This window comes from Apium graveolens, chromosome 11 (genome assembly GCF_009905375.1).
Source record: "Apium graveolens cultivar Ventura chromosome 11, ASM990537v1, whole genome shotgun sequence".
Lineage (NCBI taxonomy): Eukaryota > Viridiplantae > Streptophyta > Magnoliopsida > Apiales > Apiaceae > Apium > Apium graveolens.
Genome location: NC_133657.1, coordinates 184458609 through 184473549, shown reverse-complemented (window position 1 = coordinate 184473549; position 14941 = coordinate 184458609). Strand labels below are relative to the sequence as shown.

Genomic DNA, 14941 nt, shown 5'->3' with positions numbered 1-14941 from the left:
AAAGGGTTTTGGATTTCTAAAATTAAATTGATAAGTATTTATTAGAAATAAGTGATGAATTGATTATGGATTGATTTGTGATTGAAGGATTAAGAGAAATCTTTTGCACGTGCTGTTTTCTTGAAAAAAAACACGAATGGTTTTGATCCTTGGAGTGATTAATTTGATTTTTCTTGTTGAATAAAATAATTAGGGATTGTTGTTAGAAGGGTTAATGGATTAAAAGGAGTGAAATTGTTGTTGCATGCTAAGTTTTGGTCCGAGTTTTGTACTAATAAAAAAGGGAGTTAAAATTTTGTAACTTGATTCTTGGTTAATTAGCTAGTCTCGAGATTTGCATGTTAATTTGCAAGAAGAATTAGTGATGCATGTTAAAGTATAGCCTTGCATGTAAATGTCAAGTTAAAAATAAGCTAAAAAGGATGAGCGTTTGAATAATCTCAAGTTTTTAAGCAAATCTAATGCTTGCATGTCAATGTTCGACCCTTGAAATTGTTTTGTGGATATAGCCGAATGGAATATAGGAATAAAAGGAATTGAATTGATGCTAAGTCAATGCATGAGTAATTTTAGAGATTATGTGATTTATATGATTGTTTGGGGTTCGAATTTTGATGTTAAAAGAGAAGAAAATGATTCTTTTTAAAGATTTTTGATTATGTTATATGTTTATGTGAGCTAAGTGGAGATTGATTTATTTTGAAAACCATAAGTGATAATTATGGTCGTAAAGGTTTAGTTGTAAATAAATTATGTACTCGTAAGAATTATATTAGTGTGATTTGAGAAAATAAGGATAAGCAAGTATGCTTTGATTGTTAAGTATATAAAGATATAAAAGTTACGAGAAAGGGATATGCTATATGCTATGTGTTATGTGCTTATGTGTATAAGCTATATTCATATACTCGAGTCAAGGATATAATCGAGTTATCGTATTGAGTGATCATTCCGGGAACGAGAGTTGAGAAACTGATTAAGGTTTTGGTTTTATTGTAGATTCAGAGCGTGAGGGCATTCAGGCTAGGAAAGGAAAGGATATACTAGGTGGCAGTAGTTCAACCTTCAGGAAAGCAAATTCAGGCAAGTAACTCTGATTACTTGTATAAATGGTTATAAAGAGAATATTGTTCATACCATGTAGAGTATTGAACTGTTTAATTATGAAACCTTGATATTGATTTGAGATACCCTGCCTTTGTTCTTGATAAACAGTTATTGATAAGCTTAATGATTCAACCCTTTGATAATCTGTTCTTTCTGTTCAAGTTATTTATTAAGCCATGGATCATATTGAACCCTCTGATTATCCTTGTTAACCCTGTTTAATGATACCCTGTTTTCCTGATCACCCTATTGATCCCTAAACAGATGTTGATCCTTCTAACCTAAGTGCCATGTTATCCTTGATACAAAATCCTTATGAATTGTTCCTTGTTTATCTTTGAATTACTCCCTGAACTTTGTTTCCTTAAAATCTGAATTAAGAATGAGTTTCGACTTGAAAGAGTCTGAATGATTTCAAGTTCTTGGTAATGATAAAATGAGTTTTAGAAAACCTATTTATTTTTCCAACTCAAGGTTTTCCAAATGAATTCCTGATGGATTGGATTGGGACGTAAGAGGCTAGTGGGACTAGTCCAGTCATGGTAAGAGGCTAGCGGGGCTAGTCCAACTTAAGGCTGAAATTATGCCGATTGGTACCTTAAAGACCGGATGGAGGTCGGTACGGGCTGATCACCCGTATATAATGAAATGGAAAGATAAAGTGATCCAATCAAGGGTTCTAAATGATTATTTAAAAAGGGAACTGAAACTTTATGTTCAGTAAATTGATTCTTGAAAATGAAAATGGTTTATATTGCTTTAAAAGAGTTGATTATGTTATTGTGAAGCTTAAAGCTCGAGAACCCTGATTCTTGAATTTGTTGATCATATGATTGATTCCATATATTGAAATACTGTTGCTTTCATCTTTTGAAAGATCTATTCTGATCCTTTAATGATTTGTGATGAATGTCGGCTTTCGTCCTGCTTGGAGCCTTGTTCCTTGAAAGCCCCACATTATCCTTCAAAACATTTCCTTAACCCAAAAGCTGGAAATCTGCCACCTAGAACAAATAAAGTAGAATGCCCTGAGTTTGGTAAAGCACATTGTGAATTGATATTGTAAAACTGCTATATAGTTACTTGCTGAGTTTTATACTCATTTTTTTGTTTTAATCTAACCATGGCAGTTAAGTAAGAAGATGGCCAGGCTTAGGCGCACTGCTCGTAAGAGCGTACCTGGTGGTCCCTACCGTGTTGAGGGCTTCCGGTTGCCAGAGCAGGTAGTGGTAATTAAGAGTGAGCTCGCGCCTAGAAGGAAATGTTTAAAGATACAATGGGTTATCTGTCGGTTCCCAGCCGGAATCGATATTGTTTATTTAATAATATTTTAGGTTGTAAGTTATATTTTATGATTGGTAGTTGTAATCTTGTCTCATACTTTATCATGTTGATCCTGTTAGTAGTTAATCGGGGTTTATGCTTATTTAATTACTAGATTAGAGGTGCGTGAGTCCTCATTTCCTAACCCCGAGATTGAGGGCGTCACATAAATACTTGGTGATATATAAACCAAGTTGCAGCTAGTAATTAGATGTGAATTTTCCAAGAGCTGTTTAGAAAAATTCAGAGAGAAAATCATCTAGTTTGTACTAGGAAGCAGCTGTGAACAATTCTTTGTATCACAGATTTTCTGAAATACACATCTCTGGTGGAACAACAAATCCACCAGAAAAGTTTTTAAAGCCTCTATGTTCTTTACATTTGTGTTTTGAATATACATCTGTCTGCACTTGCTTAAAGCAATTCACACACATTTGTTCATCATACACTTAGCTTTTAAAACTGCTCAAAACTTGAAAAAGTTTTGAGATTTACATTCAACCCCCTTTTGTAAATCTCATTGTTAATTTCTTGGGAATAACACATCAGTTTTTATTTTCTTGTATCTCTGTTTTTATATCATTTTCATGTATTTCTGTTTTTTAATGTTGCATCAATATTTAAAGTGTTCATTTATAAATATTGCATTTGTTTAAATATGCTCACATCTGTTTGCATGAATATTGCATGGGAGCTAATTTTTATATCATTTTCATGTATTTCTATTTTTTTATTAAGACTACATCTGTTTAAATGTGCTTGTAACTGTTTATCAATATTGCATCCATTTATTAATCTTATTTCCATTTTATGTAGGATGGAAGAAAAATATGTGACTTTAAATCTGCACTATAGCGGAATTTTTAAGAAGACTACTTATCACGGTGGACAAAGCTTTATTGGTAATAGACCGGATACTTCAGAATTCTCATATAGAGTGCTTATGGAATATGTCAAGAATTACATGAAGTTGACAGAAATTGGAGGGGTGTACATCAAAGCTGTTGATGGTTGGAAATTGTTGACACGCGATAAAGAATTGCTGGATCTTGTAAATAAAACTAAGACGAATCATGAACTTCATTTGTATGTTGACACAATTATTGACAAAGAAGTGGAGCCTTCAGTTCAGATGCAACCATGGGTAATTATACAACCAAGGAAGAACCTAATTCAAGGTAATTATACTGATCCCGCATGTATATCGACACACACTTAAATAAATCTTCATTAGCGTCATATATTTACCATGACTGTTCAATCTTCTTTCACATGGTCAACCAAGGAACAAGTAAAGCATAAATTTGTGACTTCACACCAGCTCCAATAGGAACAACAAAGAAAGAAGAACAAGCAGAAGTCACCTGAGCTACCCAGGAGGATTTTATCACCACGAAAGTGTAATATGCCAGTTGCGGAGACTCCAGAACTTGAAGAAGGAACTGTTAGTCCAAAAGGAACAGCGAGAAGGAAGTAGAATTAACGGGGAGACAAGATAAATGGCAAAAGTACAGGAAATAATGACATTGCTGTTAAGGTAGTCATTTTTACTAATTTTGCAATTAATTTTCCTATGCCCCTATGTAGTTAAACTAGCATGAATGCAAGTTTGGTGTAACGTATAAATAAAAAACAAGGATAATTAATTGTGTATTGGAACTGTTACAATGTGTTGCAGTTACCGGTACAGCTGTCGCAAGACATAAATAAGTATGAGCTACTCAAAATGAAACGTGTGCAAGAAAACAGGGCAAAGTTTGATGAACTTGGGTTAGGTAAATATGGGACTAATCCAACACCACCTACAATGTAGAATGTCAAGGGGAAGGAGAAAGACAATGAGGTTTCCGATGAATATGTCTTGGAAAATGAGAGGGAAAGTGATAGTGATGATTCGCCAAAGGTATACGCATCTGCCCTAACTAATTTAAGTGTGATACTGTAATTTCTGGTAAAATGCAACTTAATTGACTTAATTAAGTCAATTCTTTGAATATTAACAATTTAATACTTCATTAAGTCTTCTTGTTTCGGCCTCGGTCATAATTTACTTAATATATACTTAATTCACTTAATTAAATTTTACCAATTTATTTAAAATAACACATCTAGGTGGTGAGTGTCGACATAAGTACTTATATATAATTTGTTTTTTTTTCATAATTGTTCTTAATAATCAAGAAGGGGAGTATTTTGATTATAATCCACTTAATGTCTAATTTTTCACTTCATTATGCTTAAATTTTTACTTCATTCTATTTATAATCCGTTTACTCATTGTTTTGATTTATACTAATTATGCTTAAAATTTTACTTCATTTCATTTGTTGTATATATATAGAGAATTAATTTTGTGAAGAAAAAAAAGACACTACCACCTGGTCCCAGAACTCGTTCCCGAGCCAATGCGGCCCCGACTACGAACACAAAAGGAAAGAGTTCATCTGCTCGAAAACTTATCAATCCAACTTGTAGTAAACTGTTGAAACAGTGTGGCAATTTTGAAAGTGGATCAGTTGCCGCTTATATAGCGTTGTGGGAACATCAGATGCAGAATCTTGAAGTTGATCCAATGATAGAGGATGTTGGTGAGTCGAGTTTACAGAATGCCCATGAAGTTATTGAGAAAGGTAATAAACATGACACCTGAGTATGTTCTTGTAAGATTATTAACAATAATATAGCAACTAGGACTCGCAATTTTCTATTATATTGTTCATATGTGGCCAGGTCCTAAAAAACCTCGAGGATAGACAAAAATGTTGAAAGTTCATGGTAGGAGTGCTAATAAGAAGCCTGTCATTAAATTCAGTAAATGGGGTCAGCCAATTGGAGAAAGGAAGATTAGATCTGAGTTGAGTAATTTTCTAGGGACACTAGTCAAGGATCATGTGTCGCTTACTCATGTAAACTGGCATGTCATTCCACAAGAATTGAAGAAGAGTATGGTGCAATATACTCTGGTATTCTTAGTTTTATCAATTAACCTGAAATATCAGTCTTATTAGTACATGTGCATTGAGATAATGCAAAGTTTGTATATTATAGGATGGGTATGATATTCCTACATACGGGAAAAAGTATTTAAACAAGACACTTAATACTCTTTGGAGAGTGCACAAGTCACGTGTCAAAAAGGCACATTATACAAAATATGACAGTGACGAGAAAAGGATTCAAAACAGGCTGCATGAAATTCCACTTGAAGATTTTAAGGTTTTGTTGAAGTATTGGGCAGACGAAGAAGTTCAGGTTGATACTTTTAGCTTTATCTGTTTGGCATCCAATACCAATATCAGTTGAGATATGAGATTTGATTTTTTTTATTTGTAACAGGTACTTGCAGAGGAAAATGTAGCCCGTTGTAATTCCTATACTGACCCCCACACACTTGGTCGTAAAACTCTTGCTGAAGTTAAAGAGAAACTGGTATGACATTATTTTAATTGTAAAAGTGAAATTGTTCGATTTAGGTATAATTGCAAAACCAATATAGTTTCATTATTCGTCAGATTATTAATCAGACTAATAATTAATCAGATTAATATTAAAATTAGTTGCTCTTATTATTATTAATCAGATTGATATTTTCTTGGCCCATATATCATTATTGTTTTTATTTTTCTTTCACATTTATGATAATGTATTCTTTATTTGTCATTTTATTTTTGGTACATGCCAGAAAACCAAAGACCCAAATCAGGCCTCCCCATCACAAAGCTAAAGTTTATTTCAAAAGTCGCAAGCACAAAAAAGGGCGGAAGTATAAGACAAACAGGGATGCAATTCAGAAAAGAATGGTAAGTAAATTTAGTTGTAGATAATGAACCTGAGTTTGTTTTACCTGTAACAAATTGAAGTAAATTTCTCATATAGTCCACTGAAGAATTGCAGCTAGATTTAGTTGTAAATAAAAAAAACTTAGTTTGTCCTTTAACAAATTTATGCAAATTTGTCTTATGGGATTCCATTGACGAGATGTTGAAAGAAGGAAATGATGCAGACGCGATGCTCCCCAGTGACAAACATGGACGAGATTGGTTGGTGGGAAGGCAAGGTACAATACTTGCCTCATAAAACAATCCATCTATTCCCGAACCTACCGTTGATGAGTTGACCGCAAAGATATCTCGAAATCTGGAGAGTGAACTAGAAGCCAAGGTAAACAGAAAAGTCCAGGTGAACATGGCTTGGATGCTAAAAAAGCTAGTAGAGACGAATCCTGATATGAAGTGTGATATTGGAGACTTTTGCGCTACCATCTCAAGCGATCAAGACGACAATGGAACTCCAATCACTCCCGTCACTCAAGTAAATAAGCCCACTTGTTAAATATGTTATTAAGTTTCATGTTTATCGTGTACTTGGTTACTTTTGTTCTCCCCTGCCCTGATACTTGACTGTGTAGTAGTTATGTCGTACTTGTTGGTGTTAGAGAGATGAGACTCTCCTGCCTTGGTGTTTAGAATTAATTATTTAGTAGTTTTATCGTCGTTGTTGGCGTTGGGATGAGACTATTGGTAGTACTTTGGTTGTCGTTGTCGTTGGCGTTGGAGATGGTTTGGAGAATGTTCTGTTATGTAGTTGTTTGTTTTGTCGAGCTGAGACTCTTATGTACTTAGATTTGATGTTTTTGTTGATTATGGATTGTTTTAAAAACAAACCTTATATTTCAAAAATATTTAGAATAACCGTTACATTTGCTTGTTCTAGTATAACATTTGTTTACATATAATGTTACACTATATATGTTACTAGTGTTACGATTGATAAAAATACTGTTACAATACACATATTCCCGTGTTGCCTAACTAAAAAAATTGGTGTTATAATAGATAAAATCTACTGTTACAATAGGTTATGTGGGACCCATAAGGCGGGGTCCACGTGATCCCTACATGTGGGGCCCCCGTGGGCCCACATTTTACTTGTATTAATCTTAATATACGTGCCACACATTTTACTGTAAAACATAAATAAATGACAAGAACTGTGGGAGTATTATAATTTCCCAATAAAATAATAAAATAGGTAAAGTAAATTTTTTGTGTTTCCGAGTATATTATTATTCTAAAGATGTTTAAATGTAATAAAAAAGTGTAAGTTATTTTAAATTTTAATTAAGAAGTTTATTGATGGGATAATTTCTAATATCGGAGCAAACACGTGCAAAGGTAGAAGAACGAGAGGACCAAATCGTCCATGCGCAGGAAGTGTTCATACGAAGTTCTGAATCTATCTTCTAAAAACATACAGACCCCCAGAACACAACAGCTAAATCTACTTCTAGAGGTTTGATTCGTCACTTTTCTATTCATATTATTTACCTAACAATTCTACGCTCTCTAATTATATAATAATAATTTTATAATAATCTAGCGCTATTTCTAGGGTTTCTATTACTTAACTTATTTAATAAATAGCTTTATCTTAATTTTATTTATCTTGTTTTGATTGAGGTTTAATAATAGGTTTGATATTGAGGTTTGTGCTCGTGCCTGATTGTTATTGTTAAGTTATGAGTAATCAGAGGCATCATCACAGTTTTAGGAATCACTCTCCAGTTGGTGATTTAAGGTTTCGAGATCGTCGTGTTGAGGGTGTGGATGGTGGGTTTATTATGCCTCGGTCGCCTCGTATTAGGAGGAGTTTGAGTCCTGTATTGAGGAGGAATAGTAATAATTTGGGGGAAAGGAGGGATTATGATTGGGATTTGCGCGGATGTGCTGGTGGTCGAGTAATGAGTTCTAGGTCACCCCGTAAATTGGTTAATTATGGGAACAGGTCGAGGTCACCACCAGGGGAGCAGATGAGGAAAATGACTAATTTCGGAAATAGGTCGAGGTCCCCTCGTATTGATCATATGAGGAATATGCCGAGCTATGGAAACAGGTCAAGGTCCCCGCCGATTGATCAGATGAGGAAAATGCCGAACTATGGAAACAGGTCGAGGTCACCGAGAATTGATCAGATGAGGAAAATGCCAAACTATAAAAATAGGTCGAGGTCACCGGGGATGGAGCATATAAGAAAAATGCCAAACTACGGAAACAGGTCAAGGTCTCCGGGGATTGAGCATATAAGAAAAATGCCAAACAATAGAAACAGGTCAATGTCACCAGGGATCGAGCATATGAGGAAGATGCCAAACTACGCAAACAGGTCTAGGTCACCGCCGATCAATCAGTTAAGGAAGATACCAAACTCTGGAATTAGGTCTAGGTCACCCCCGACTGACCAAATGAGGAGAATGCCAGACTATGGTGTGGATGTTTTGAGGAAGGAGTCATCGCAGCTGATGCATGATCCTTATGAGTATATGAATCTCAGATCTGATGCTAATGCTGGATTGAAAAATACATCTAGAGTTATGAGAGAGGGTTTTGATGGTATGTTAGGTCGGGAACCTATGAAGTTACAAGATCAAACTAATCAAGGACTTTATAGGATACCGGCAGACATGAGAAGACCATCAGAAAATATTGAATCTGTTAGGGATATCTCATTGACATCAAGGAAGATTGGTTTAGATCGGTTTAATGATGAGAGAATCCCATATCAGGAACCATTACCCTCAGAGAAATTCTCTGGTGAAACAGAAGAAAAAACTAGGTTCCGTATAAATGATGCTTCTTATACTTTGTTGCCGCCACCTCAGTCTATGGATTTTACTGGACCCCCTCTGTTTAAGGAGTTTGGAAGCTCTTCGTCAAGAGGTACCAGAGTCGATTGGGATGGTCTGCCAGTTAATAAGGATCCACCTCCTTTGACAAGAGATGAATATTTTAGGGATTCTGCCATGGGCTATGATGATTACAGAGGAAGGCATGTTTTAGACTCTGGAAGAAGCCCTCAAGGAGAAAGCAAGGAACTCTTTACTAGCAAGAAACAGCTGTTCAGTCCATCGAGAGGTGATCGTAACAATTATATGTACGATAGAACAATTTTACGTGACATTGATGTTTTGGACTACGGAAGAGATCCTAAAACAGGAACCGACACATTTAGTCCGAGAAAGACTATTCCTCGGAGTTATTTATATCCTAGACGAGGGATGGAGGGGACTACTGATAATCCATCTGTTGAGATGTATGGTAAATCTGAGCGAATAGATTATGATTCAAGACCAATCATGTTGGATTCTCAGCTTCGTGATGCTACTGAATTTTCTCACCGAAAAATAGCCAATAACAGTTTACTGGACTATCCTTCTCCAGAAAAACATTCGATGGGAAACCATATTGGTATGAACAGATCATCAATTGCATCACCGAAGTACATTGATACTGTAATTGCTCAAGGGAGAAGAAAAGCACCAAGAGAAGAGGAAATTTCTTATTTCGATGATTTGAGTGATCATGACAGAATATTGCCTATCACATCAAATTATAATCATGCAAGGGATGCAGTCCCAGTATATTACAAGGAAAGGATGAGGTCTCCGGAGTTCAATCCAGAGACAGATTTTCATAGGCTTCCTGAGGAAAGCACAAGGTCGCTAGAGTTTCATCATGGTAGAGAAACACACAGGCATCCTGTTAGAATACAGAGAAATGAAGGTGAAGAGGATAGCACAATTGACCTATCAAACAGGGTCATTAAAAGAAGGCATCATACCTTGGATGAGGAAACCTATTGGTCTGATTCCAGAGAGATACCAAGAAACTGGAATAGTTCCAGTAGAACGCAAAAACAGGATGATAGAAATGAGGATTGGACTCGTCAACACACAAAGATTTCAAACTCATCTAAAAGAGTGGCCTATGATCGTGACATTGATAGGTCTCAAAGATTCTCCAATAGGACAGATACACATAGAATCTCTGCATATGAGGATCGAGATTTATCTTACGATCGAGAAGAGCATATGTTGGAGCGTTCTATTAGAGGACAGAGGTCTGGTGATAAATATTCTAGAGGTTACATGAAACCTGGTTCTGTTAACCATAATGATTCATACCTGCATAATAGGAGAAATTTGTTTCCTAAATCGCAAAATGTCTGGATGAGAAGTAAAGATGGGAATAAAGTGGATGTGCAAAATGAAGGTTCCCTTTTAGAAAATCGGGAGAGTTTCACAAAGTCTGAACCGAGCGAGGATTCTGAGGAATTTAAGCAGCTGGTTTCTAATCATTTCTTATTCTTTACTAGAAAACTGAATGATAACTATGCTGTTCGGAAAAGATATAAGGAGCAGGGAAGAGCTGGTAGCTTGTTTTGTCTTGTCTGTGGCAGAAGGTCTGTTTTCTTCCTTTTTAAATGGTATTTTCAAGCACAGACTCATATGTTGGTTATGAAGTTTTGTACTTATAATATTGACGCAATCACGTGAGTACCCCTAACCTTGTAACCTCAAAATGTAGTTCATATGAGGATACTTGGACTTGAAACTACAAGTATCATCTGAATTTTCTAGTAGTCAGCTGGTTACCAGAATGAGACATGTCAAGTAACGACGATAGGCCTATACATAGGCAGGAATTCTAGGTATCTGTATGGAAATCATTGAAATTCCAAAGGATTGTGAGTTCTTAAAATGTGGCATATTTGAAAGTTGAAATGTTACATCGAGAGATGGGTCTTTTTTACTACGATTGGAAAATTTGTCCTGTAGTCCTGGGATAACTACTAAATAAGGTTACATGCTTATATGTGTAGCTGTTGGTTAACCACTATATAAGCTTACATGCCTATAGAATGTAAGACGAGCCTTCTCTATTCCATAGGGAATGACCTGTAAAAGGTAGTTACTGTTCAATCTTCAATTGGATCATAACTGTTGCAGTGAATGTTCCGGATTCGCAAATTAGGTCAAATCATTACAATCTCGAGCCTTAATTACATGCTCACAGCAAAGAGCATTATTAATTTATTTTGGTAACTTAACCTGTCAAACTATTTTTTAGGGTCTACAGTTGAAGTAAAAACAGCCCGATGCATTTTTTTTAGTTAAATGCCCTTCTTGTTCTTTCAATTTTCTCTTAATCTAGGTTAAAAAGAATTGATATGTAGAAGACATGACATCCCTACTGCCACCACCAGAGAGTAACTGAGCTCCACCAAATTTCGAATTATGACACTTTTGGAAATATGTGTGTGTGCATGCGCACTACAAGTCCAGATCTCTTTATATACGTTCTTTTAATGTCTGGTACAACTATTACCAGGAATTGAGTTACAACTATCACTTTTGGTATAATTCTTGCGGGAGGCTTTGTCTGAGGAGGCTACTGAAGATTAAGGTGTAGGTTTAAATAAACTGTAGATAAGAATCCGAGCCATTAAGAAATTTTAAATAGGACTAAGGAATTGAGTTACATTTAGCAATTAGTAGTTGTTTTAAGCAAATGAGGATTATTTTATGGTATCATGTTATTTTTAATGCTTGTCGAATTGTCTGATACGAGATCACTTTTGAAACAATTTTTGAAGAAAGTGTTTGAAGGAGCTATCAGGATTTCTCTTGAATGTTGAAATTGTATATTACTTGTTGAGGTTTTTACTATTCTTACAGTGGTGGATGTCATGCGGGAGAACAAGCAAATGTGTGCAGTTTACTTTCACTTTGTTTGTGGGGAACGGGATGTAAGTTACGGAGCCTCTGATAGTCTGATGCACTACTTAGATAATTTAAGGTAGAGGTTAGGAACTTATAATATATTTTTATAATAGTGGAAGTCTATTTTTTTCAAAATTACTAGGCTTCTGAATATTTTTTCCGGGTAATAACGTTTTGAGTTACTGTTCTTACAGTGACGGACATCGATTGGCTCCCTGATGGTTTTTATCGGAGTTATTTCTTAGCCATATATTTTTGGATGATAGATATAATGCATGCTGGAGAGCAAAGAATCCTCCCCAAGTTTAAGAAAATGTAAACCCTTTAGTGTATCAGAGCTGAAAGAAGTCTTTAAATACGTGCAGTTTATTTTTACTTTGTTTGTGGGGAATGGGATGTAAGCTATGGAACTCTGATAGTCTGATGTACTCATTAGATAAGCTAAGGTAGAGGTTAGGAACTTATTATATCTAGTGTAAAAGTTGACGTAATTTTTTACAAAATTACGAGGTTTCTGAATAATGTTTCCGGTTAATTAAGTTTCGAGTTACCTCAATGGCCATTCTGTGTCACTCCTGTACTTTTGATATTGTGCATGGTATGAAGTTTTCGGTAGACTTTGAGACGAAGAATTCAAGTCCAGATTGGAATGTTTTTCACCACTTCCACTTTCATAGTTCTTGGCTATAGAATAACACCCTTGTACTAAGTATTAGTTTTGTGGGTTATTAATTATTGGGTTAATAATATCTTACTTCTGGCATAGAAACCGCCACTAAACTTGTAGTGCTCTGCTCATTGTTGCCATTAAAGGGATGCTAATGTTTGTGTATTACCTGGCAGTAAAAAAGTTCCACTCATGTTGTAACTGCTAATAATTTTTTTTCCTTTACAGCGAATCGAAAGAGTTCACAGACACTCGACGTTTAGCGACCCATGCCTTTATGTCACACAAAGTTGGGTTGCGAACGCAACACTTGGGTCTTCACAAGGCAATATGCGTTCTGTTAGGATGGAAGAGTGAGGTTGCTCCTAATGTTGTTACTTGGGCTCCAGAGACAATTTCAAGTGCTGAAATGTTGGCTCAGAAAGAGGATCTGATAATATGGCCTCCTGTTGTTGTTATTCATGATAACTCCCCCTCAGATCCTGAAACAACCGTGGAAGCCCTTGAGATTTTTATCAAAGGTGAAACCTTGAACTTCTTAATTATATACACAACTACCCGTTTTTCTCTTGCTGTAAGGATGATGAAACTTCAGATGCATGTTAATTCTATAGTTCTGTTGATGAATGTACAGTTTGAGTATGGAGAAAATGAAAATATTTATCTTCTTCATCCAGTCAACTTTTTCTGCACTCTCTTCCTCCCTATTCCGTGTTCAACTGTTATTTTGTTTACAATGGCAGGTAAAGGTATCAGTGGTGGAAAAGTCAAGATTGCAAAGCATAATATAATGGTGGTGAAGTTTTTGGGCACATCTTCTGGTGTGCAAGAGGCAGAAAAGCTACACAAGTATTTTGTGGAGAACAAGCATGGAAGAGTAGATTTTTCAAAAATTTCTTCCAGCAAGCATAAAATCAGCAAGATTGCTGGTAAAAAGCCCGAGGACAAATTGGACGAGACTGAGCTGTACGGATACATGGGGATTGCAGAAGATTTGGATCAGGTTGATTTTGACACAAAAAAGAAGTGTTCTATCAGGAGCAAGAAAGAGATTCAAGATATTGTGGATGCTCCCATCAAACCTGAATAAGCGTATGACAAATGACTATAGGATATTAGAAAGTAAAAGTAGCTAAGAATAATGGGTCGAGATGAATTATTTTCTATGTTTTTTTTGTTCCCTGGGGAAGTCCCTGAGAAGTGAGACAGTCAAAGATGCAATTACTTTTTGATGTGCTTGAATTGCAGTCCTAGCTTATGAACTTTGGAATTTCAGTGGAGATACGTTTTTTGTTTTTTCATACAAGTAGTTACCTTTTTATTCTTTTATATTGCAAATATTCATGTCAAGTCATCCTTGTATGCATTAAAACACTGCTCCATTTTGAAGGCTCAAAGTAATAAGCTCTTGATTAGGTTGAAGTTATTGGTCTGTCCCTGACAGTGCAGATATGTGGTTAAAATTTCTCGGACCTTTATTCATTAAAATTGAAATGTGATCTCCCAGGGCAAAACAATTAAAGTGGCAACACTGTTGATTTTAATGCCAATATATATTTGAAGCATGTACCTGCATAACATTAACTGAAAAATCTTAGCTAGAGGCAATCACACTTTGGACTTTGGAGGGGAGGACTTCGACAATTGTTTGCTGAATCATTTTCTTAAAGAATTCAAAACGAAGCACACAAGGAAAGGAAATGTGCAAGAACATAATTCCAGATGAAGCCGTTGCTTATTATGCTGCTAGATCAATTGGAAAGGGTTATCAAAAGTTCAACTTGATGCCAAAATATACTATTTCAAACTTCAGGCAAAAAGAACAGTATAGCTTTTGACAATAAAATATTTGTTAAGATCAGAGTTTTCAAGGGTGAGAACGCGAATCGGTTACAGAGGAGGAAATTGTAAGAACAGTACAGGATTCTGAACATTAGAACATGACGGACATCACTGAGATGCTTGAACCTTTTGACGGACTCGAACCTGAATATTTTCAGTAGTGTATAAAAAAATATATAAATATTTGTTATTGGTGGGATTCGAACCTGGAAGTTTTAGTAGTGTATAAATAATAATATAAATATTTACTATCGGAGGGGTTCGAATCTGGAAGTTTGAGTATTATATATTTTTTTAGTATTTAAATCTAACAGTTATGATCACTTGAGTAAAAAGATCCGACAGTAATAAATGGTAATAATAAAACCAACCAAAAAAACATTCCAAAATTATACCCAATTCCGGTTATTATACTATAATAGTTGGTAACTCGTGCCAAGCAC

The 14941-nt window shown here is 35.5% G+C and overlaps 1 protein-coding gene across 2 annotated transcripts; it reads left to right on the top strand.

The window, feature by feature from the left end:
- The first annotated feature begins 7574 nt into the window (after nucleotides 1–7574).
- LOC141698041 (uncharacterized) lies at nucleotides 7575–13985 on the top strand. Of its 2 annotated transcripts, XM_074502645.1 has the most exons (6): nucleotides 7575–7722; nucleotides 7902–10668; nucleotides 11945–12015; nucleotides 12184–12304; nucleotides 12885–13177; nucleotides 13400–13985. In XM_074502645.1, exons 2-6 carry the CDS (start codon nucleotides 7949–7951, stop codon nucleotides 13744–13746), a joined length of 3552 nt encoding a protein of 1183 aa, XP_074358746.1. In that variant the 5' UTR covers nucleotides 7575–7722; nucleotides 7902–7948; the 3' UTR covers nucleotides 13747–13985. The 2 variants fall into 2 exon arrangements, with proteins under 2 accessions (XP_074358746.1, XP_074358747.1); XM_074502646.1 differs by lacking the exons at nucleotides 11945–12015; nucleotides 12184–12304 and having other exon boundaries at nucleotides 13400–13936.
- The last annotated feature ends 956 nt before the right edge of the window (nucleotides 13986–14941 follow it).

Bases quoted from the DNA above. Each gene is read 5' to 3' on its own strand.
- LOC141698041 (XM_074502645.1), top strand. From the start codon at position 7,949: ATGAGTAATCAGAGGCATCATCACAGTTTTAGGAATCACTCTCCAGTT. The intron at 12,305-12,884 runs GTAAACCCTTTA...TTTCCTTTACAG, and splicing joins CTCCCCAAGTTTAAGAAAAT to CGAATCGAAAGAGTTCACAG. The intron at 13,178-13,399 runs GTGAAACCTTGA...TTACAATGGCAG, and splicing joins CCTTGAGATTTTTATCAAAG to GTAAAGGTATCAGTGGTGGA.